The 8,455-nt window shown below is 35.1% G+C and overlaps 1 protein-coding gene across 2 annotated transcripts in view; it reads left to right on the plus strand.

Annotated features, from left to right (window-relative positions):
• ATP6V1C1 (ATPase H+ transporting V1 subunit C1) overlaps nt 1–8,455 on the plus strand; it is a 39,477-nt gene that overhangs the window by 7,372 nt on the left and 23,650 nt on the right. For both annotated transcript variants that reach the window (XM_011373256.2, XM_023538413.1), the window contains exons 2-3: nt 6,732–6,902; nt 8,002–8,069. In XM_011373256.2, the coding sequence (XP_011371558.1) occupies nt 6,771–6,902; nt 8,002–8,069 (200 nt within the window). In that variant the 5' untranslated portion in view covers nt 6,732–6,770. The remainder of the gene's footprint in view (nt 1–6,731; nt 6,903–8,001; nt 8,070–8,455) is intronic.

Genomic DNA, 8,455 nt, shown 5'->3' on the forward strand with positions numbered 1-8,455 from the left:
CTACTGATACATTCAGCATGGACAGATGTCAAAGACTTGCTGAGCAAAAAAGAAGCTAGGTGCAAAAGAGTACATAATGTATGCTTCCATGAATTTGCAATGAAATTCTAGATCAGGCAGAAGTAATCTATGATGTGACAGGGCTGGCACTGACTGGGACTGGGTGTGAGGGAAGGCTTTGGGCTGACAAAAATGTTCTTAATCTTGGTTTTGGTGGTGGATACACAGATGTGTATGTTTGTCATTAACTTGTGACACTGTACCCTTATAATGGGTGCATTTTATTGTATATAAATTATTTCAGTAAAAGTTGATTTTTGAAAAAGACGGGTGAAGTGAAGGGAGCTAAACAATTACAAGCTGGCTACTTTATATTATCTCATTTAATCCTCAGTTATTTATTCATTCAAGAATATTTAACAAATATTTTTTGAGGTTCTACGTACAAGCGTTTATACCAGCTACCGAAGATACAGTTTTGAGCAAAAACTATCAGGGGTTCTACTTACCCTAATGGACAGTTTATTTAGAAGAGAGACCTTAATAAAAAGTTTCCCTCAGGGAAATACTGAACAGAAGATTCTATGAGAGTATATAATATATTCATCTTTAACATATAATACATTTCCTCATATAATATATGACATGATACATACTATATGATATATCTCGTATATGAGGCCCATACTATGTCTTGGTATCTCGGTTTGTAACTACTACTCATCTGACAGTTTTTTAAAAGTACCGAATGAGTTAATACATGTGAAGTGTTTTGACTGGTGCTAATAAATAGGAAGTTCCCAATAAGCATTGGCTGCTATCTTGATGACATTTGACAATTCTGATTGTCTAATGTTATGGGGTTTGGTACACCTGTACTAACTCAGGGAACACTGGAGTGTGACCAGGTCTGGGGGAAGAGATTTTGAGCTTTGGCTAGAAATGTTGGGTTTTAGGTACTTTTGAGACACCAAGTGGAGATGGCCTATAGTCAGTTGTGGAGACTGTGGATACAGCTCTGGAAACAGTGAAGGGACCTGGGCTGGAGGTACACATCTGAGAGAGTGGTCAGCATCCAGACTGGAGGCACCTTCAGTGTAAGATCGTCAGGGGCGAAACTGCATACACACATTTACACGTACACGTAACAGAGGGACTTAGATTTAGATCTGAGTCCTGAAGAATTCCAGCATTTAATTGATGTGCCTTTTTAAATAGTTTTCTCTTGTTTAACATATGATTTGCCTCATTTTTTGCCTGGCTTCCAAAATACAAGATGAAACAAAAAGAAATAATTAGGAATAAAAACAAGTTATTTGAAGTAGTTAGAGGAGGCGGAGATGCCCAGGTTCTTGGTGAGATGATAACCAGTGGACACCAATTATGACTCTGTGCAACTGAGAGAAGGGAAATGTGTTTAGCAACATGGTTTCATTTTCTGACAAAGGCATGCATATTCATCTGCGAAGATAAATTGTTTGGAACTGGGCTTAAATTTTTCTTAGATTTCAGGGAGAAATTTTTTTACGTGACTTGCATAGGTGACAAGGTAACAGTGGACATAGTTTAAAAACAGAAAACAGATTTTGAAAAGACTTATTGATGCTGTCCTCAGGGGGAGTTTTTACATTTATTCTTAGATATTTAAGCAGCTTGTCTTTCTCATCAGGCTCTTTTCATTGTTTGTTTTGACTAGGAGATGGAAGAACTGAGGCTATGGCTTTGCCTAAAGTACAGATAGGTTTTTTTCCCAAACCCTCTCTTCTATTTTTTTGACTGTATTCACCCTTAAACTAGCAAAAAACAGAGGCTTAGAAACCTGCAACTTACCAATTTTTGAATTTGTTTTTTAAAAGACTCTAAGTAAAAAAAGTGATTTTTCTTGACCCTTATTTTTTTCTCTAATCAGACTTTTTGATTAATTCAGTCATTGTTATAATTACATTTCATTTATTCATAAAACAAGCCTTTATTAAGTTCCTGCTGTTGGCAAGAATTGTATATGCTGGCTTTTAAGGCTTCAGAGAAGTAGAATTCAGGCCCTTCAGGATTTCTCAGTATGGTGGAGAGGAAAGCATGTTATAAAAAAAAGAGGAGGAGAATAGGATAAGTGCATAATTAATGGCATTTGTAAGACATTAAATAAACAAGATATTTCCCACCTGGGATACTGGGAACAGCCTTTGGAGGTAGGATGGGTTGGAGCAGCAGATAATACAGTCACCCCTACCCACCAGGAAGGGAGGTTGAATGAAAGAGATCTAGGTGTATCATTTTATTCATTCCTCCCAGCAGCTCTGTGAATAGATTTATATAGTATTCCACTTTACAGATGGGGAAACTAGTAAGGGGATAGAGTTGGGGTTTTGACTATTGTGAGACTCCAAAATTTGTGCTTTTGATCTCCAGGTCTCTTGAATCTCTAATTAAAAAAAAAAAAAAAGCTTTTCTGTTAGGAGGAATCATTGTTTCTTCAAGGAACTAGGATTGTTTTGGATGCTGGGCGATGCTGTTTTAGAAATTGTGATGATTCTGGATGAAAGGAAAAGAGAAAGGAAGCCCAAATCCCTTTATCTGGCAGAATTCACTAGGCCTATAGGGTGCTCTGAGCCTGGGATCAAACATAGGTTGAAAGTGTTTATGGTTATATGTGGATCTCTCTTTAAATAGGAGAGCTCAGGGGGGCTTGAGTGCAGAACATTCTCTTCTAGCATGACAATAGAAAGAACATGGTCTTTACTGTCAAATACAATGAGATTTGAACCCCATCTGCTAGTTGTGTGACCTTGGTAAATCACTAACCTCTCTGAATATTACTACCTAGCTTACAGGGTTGGCATGAGAATTAAGATAACGTATGAGAAGTATATAATGCAGTACCAAACATAGAAGACGTCTTTTCCTCCTTATCTCCACACAAACTTTAGAGAGGGCTCCAGGAAAAAGATGGAATTAGAGAACTTTCTATACATTTCTAAACATTTCTACACTCTAGTTTTGTTTAGAATGATCATGACATGACTTCATTTGATCCTGACAAAAACTCGGTGAAGTAGGATAGGGCAGGTATTTACAGATGAGAAAATGGGATCCCCTTTCTGATTTCTTGAAATCCTTTGGAAATCTGTTGGATGAAAAAGATTTTCTAGAGCTCTAAATGGTATGATAGTGACATCTACTGTAATAGCTCATATTATTACAGTCTTTGAAGAAGCTGCCGTTTAGATAATTTAATAGTATCATCAAGAACTTAATTGCTTTCATTGCCTGTCATGTTTGGGAGAGAAGGTATAAAAATGTGTCATCAAATATGTTTTGTTTAACAGAACCACTTGTATAAATAATTACAATAACCTTAGTTTTCCAAAACTACTATCAATTAGAATATCTGGATTATTAAAAGAGGTTTAAAGATGTTATTGGACTTAACTGAGAATTTTAAAGTTCAAGGTAGTCCTGTGATTGGTGTTTGGTCTAAAAAAAGCTAGATTTGATAAGTGCAAGAATGTTGGATGGAGGAGACCAGAGAAAAGGAACAGCCAAGGTCAAAGTGGTCAAAGGAAAGTGAAAAGGTAGCAAGCGTTGGAGCAGTTTAGGTGAGCTGACCCGGGTGCAGTGGAGAACAGGAACAGTGGATGACAGGAAGGCAGATGATAGACCTGCACCATTCTATTAGGAGGAATTTAATTTAAAAAGCTACTTAGATAGATTCTGGTGTCAGCACAGGTGTAGCCCAAGATCTTACCTTTGCAACATCATACAAGTAGAATTGTTAAATATAGTGACTTGAAAATACTTCTTTAAAAAATCCTGAAACATCAAAAAGGTCTGTGTTTAGTATATTACACTTGGTCATGAGAGGCTGTAAACAGAGTGGAAAGCATTTCTCTAGGGTTAAAACTGAAAGTTTTGCTTAGAGAATTAATTTGGTAACTAGACTATTCTCTGGCTATTCCATTTGAAAGTGCACTAAACTTGTAGTTTATATAATTTTTTAAGCATTGTTCTATTTATTATAAATTTTCTTGTAACAGGTTTTAAAACATTTTATTTTGAAATATTTCAAGTATACAGAAAAAGTTCAAATAATTCAGATTAACAGACATCCACATACCCACTACCCAGATTTAACATTTTGCCATATTTGCCCCAGATATTTTTTAAAGAAATAAAATCTTATGTACACAGCTATGCATGTTTTTATACTTTCTTTAAGTATATAGTTATTAACAATGGATACCATCGTGTGGGAATTTATGTTGGTAGCTGCTTTGGAGAACAATTTGACAATACCCAGTGGAGTCTATGATGGTCTTTGTCAATTATCTTATGATTCATAATAAGCCACCCCAAAATTTAGTGCCTAAAACAGTGATTTCTTATTTCTCCTGGCTCTGTGGGTTGTCTTGGTGGTGGTTCTGTTGTGCTCATTGATGGGGCTGCATTCAACTTGGGCATTGGCTGGGCTGAAAGTTTCAAGATGGCTTCACTCACATGTTTGGCAGTTTATGCTGGCTGTCAGCTACAGTGTTGTCCTTTCTCTGACTTTTATCTTATAGTAGGCTAGACTGCCTTCCTTCCATGGTGGTCTGAGAACAGCCACCAAGTAAACAACTAGAGGTTTTCAAGGTCTCTTGAGGCCTGGGCCTAGAACTTACATAGTGTGACTTCATGTGTTTTGTTGGTCAAAGCAAGTAACAAAGCCAGCCCAGATTCAAGGTGAAGGGAAAGAGACTTCATGTTTTGATGGCAGAAGTGGCAGTCACATTGCATAAGAGCATAGAATGACATGTTGCCTCCATCTTTGAAGACAGTCTACCATGTTGTCATACTCTTCAGTTTAGCTGTTCTCTAACTGTCCTAACTGTCCTAGAGAACTCAAACAGATATGTACTACAAAGTTGTTCACTGCAGACTTGTTTATAATAGCAAAAAGGTAAAACAATATAACTATCCTTTCAGAGGATAATAAATTTTAGTTTGCTCATAGAATTATAGCATTTAAAATTAATGAAGTACATCTATATGAATCACCATGAATAATATTAAAAATAGATTGAAAAAAATTAGGTTGGAAAAGAATACAAGTAAAATTATATTTATATAATAGCTTTGAAGTTTAACATTTGAAGTTTCTCATATAGACTAGTGAGGATTTTAGTTTTTGCTTTTCTTTTCAAATCAAAGCTTTTCTTTGGGTGGCCTCCTTAGAACTTGGTGCTTTGAGTGGCTTCCATCCTTGGATGGCCAGTTAAGCTGTACTGTTTTCTGGCCAGACTGAGTGCTTTTTCTGGTCTAGCCATCACTAAAATGTCTGTGTTTAGTTTAGTTTGACCATTTGAGTGTAGCTCTTAGTGCAACTTTATCAGTATTATTGGAAAAATCATCTCAGAGTACAATTCTTGATACTCATTTAATACCGTCTAAATTTATACCAGTTTACCTGCTCTGAGTTTCTTATCTGTAAATGGGGAGGATGATTTGTATCTTGTAGAGCCTGGGAAAATAATGTACATTTAGCAGTACCTGATATATGGTAGATGCTTTACAAACTAAAGTTCAAAAAATAAGTGTATAGAATAGCATCTATGTGAAGTTCACTTTCAATTATGTAATGACTAGGTAGGATTACCTTAATTGCAATGGGCTTCTGAGATTATGAAAGTCCATTATGATTAACTGTAATTACATTTCAAGGACATTTAAATTTATCAAGTTCTTTATGAAGTTTATTATCTGATTTCGTTATTAAGACAACTTTGTAAGATAGTCATCTGCTATCCAAGATAGACTCCAAGTTCCAGGACAAGTTAAACAAGCAGTGGTAGTAGAAAGCTTATAGTGTTTAGTTTGTTCTAATGAAGGCCTATTAGTGGAAATAATGATACTGTTATGCTTTAATTTTTATGAGTTCTTTTGGGTTTGTGTGCTTTACTTAGATTCTGAATAGATTTGGCTCTGGAGTTTTTTTCATGTGACAGTAGGGAGAGGAAGAAAGACTATAGATGAGGGTTGGTTGTATCTTAGTGGAAATCTTTGGAAAAGGAGATCCACAGCTTCTCTCAGATCCAATAATGCTGACCCCAAAGGTCATATTTTTAAATACAAAGTCAATTGGCAAGATTTTTTTTTTTTTTTTTTTGCAAATTTATAAATGTTTGATGGCACCTAAATATATGCCAGGGATTTGAGAAGATTCCCTTAGGTTGGAAATTAATCACCAATTTGGCTAACTTTGTAGGATTTGCTAAGCCAGATGTGGCAAATTTATTTGGTAGCTACTGTTCAAATGCATTGATTCAATTCTTTCTCAAAGATAAAAGTTATGCATTTTTTAAATTTCCTATTTTGGTTTATGTTTTGAAAGTTTAAGATAAACCTATAAATTTGTGATTCACCGACTTTTGTGGAATGAAACTATTGATGGTATTTTGGGTAGTCTAATTTTTATTAATAATTCCCATTTTAGGATGTTTTGTAATTTTTTTAAAAAAAATTAGATACTTCATATATTAGGTCTTTATCATCTCTTTTTCATAGTATCATAAATAAATCACCTTTTACCACTTATATGAATTTACTTCCAGGTAAGTAAATTTGATTTTGTCTAAGATCATATGTCAATGTTAGACTGATTTTACGATAGATTATAGTTATCACTGATCCTGTGACTCTGAAATACTTTAGAGACAAATGATATTAATTTTTGGTTTGCTCGTTTTATATTTCAGTGTCTCTCTTGATTTGGGAAGAAATACCTAGTAACAAACATGACTGAGTTCTGGCTTATATCAGCTCCTGGAGAGAAAACATGTCAGCAAACATGGGAGAAATTGCATGCGGCAACTACAAAGAACAATAATCTTGCTATTACTTCAAAGTTCAACATTCCTGACTTAAAGGTAAAACTGCACTGTGCAAAATAGTGTATGAGTTCATGGTGAAAGGGAGAACAGTGTATCTCTGCTTACCTTTTAGTAGAAATTAGATATCCAGGTTTCTTCTCTAGCCATCGGCATGATTTAAAACCTATCTTGTTCTTTCCAATCTTCAGCTTTAGATAATGAGAACATTGAGATTTTAGAAGTAAACTACCAATATAAAGTATTTTTTCTAAACTTTTGTGCTTTACTAAGCTGTAATTTAAATTGTAATGAGAAATCTTATGAAAATATTTGATATGTTACATTTAGATATGTTACACTTTTCAGAAGTGAAAAATGTTAGTAATATATATTCTTAAATATCACAATGAATTCGTTTTTCTGTTATTAAATTCATATAATGCTTACTAATGTCGTAAATGTTTTACCATTGCACCTCTTTAATCATACTTTGCAAATTTAACTGAATTAATTAATTCGTTAATCTATTTAACATTTATTAAAGGTCAGTAACCTAGCAGCCTCAAAGGGAAGCAGGCTCCCAGTAATCCATTGATTGAATTTTTCTAAAGAATGGAAAAAATTGCAATATTTTTATTTTTGCTGATTAAGTGAGGCAGTTATACACAGCACTTATTTATGTCAAAATACTTAAAATTGCTGATTCTTAATATTCTGGGAGTTTTGAATTCTTTTGAGACACTGATATAGACTGTGGACATTTCTTCCTGAGTGTGTTCATTTACATGCATACAGTTTTACATATAAATTCAGTTATCGACTCCGATGCACAGTCATGGACCCCTGCTTAAGAGCCACCATTGTAAACCATGTCTCCCGATGATTCACCATCACTGGGCAGTACAGGCAGAGGCATAGCCTGCCACTGCAGAATGTTCATATCTTAAATGGAGGTTGTACCCATGAATTAGAGGATTATCTTCTAAATAGCTTTGAAATGTCTGGCAAACATTTTTTAACTGCACTTGCACATTAAGAGATAAAAAATGGAGAACATAAGATTTATGGGCCCTTAAATAAAGATGTTATATTATCTTGTAAAAAAAAAAAAAAAAAGGTGAAACCTAGGTAATAAAATGGTGTATTTCCCTTCTAGGTTGGCACACTAGATGTCTTGGTTGGTTTGTCGGACGAACTGGCTAAACTGGATGCATTTGTAGAAGGGTAATGTACTTACATGCACAGATTAGAGCAAAACGAGAGCCACTATTATCAGGTTACCAGGACATTGGTTTTATTATCACATGTATACTCTGCTTATTGGAATGGTTGTAGAAAATGATGACTTTTTTTGTAATCAACTTAATGAAGGTACAATTTTTTAAAAATTAGTTTCAAGTATACAATACATTGGTTAGACATCTATATAGTTCATAAAATGATCACGCCAATTACTCCCTCCCTCCCCTGACCCTCCACCTAGCCAATGCTGACTGCATTCCCTATGCCGTGCTCCCCATCCCCATGACCGTCCATCTGCTGCTGATTTGTACTTCTTTAACCCTTCACCCCATTCTTCGAAGCCCCCCAAACCACCCTCCCCTCTGTCC

The sequence above is a fragment of the Pteropus vampyrus genome, unplaced genomic scaffold (assembly GCF_000151845.1).
Source record: "Pteropus vampyrus isolate Shadow unplaced genomic scaffold, Pvam_2.0 Scaffold222, whole genome shotgun sequence".
Lineage (NCBI taxonomy): Eukaryota > Metazoa > Chordata > Mammalia > Chiroptera > Pteropodidae > Pteropus > Pteropus vampyrus.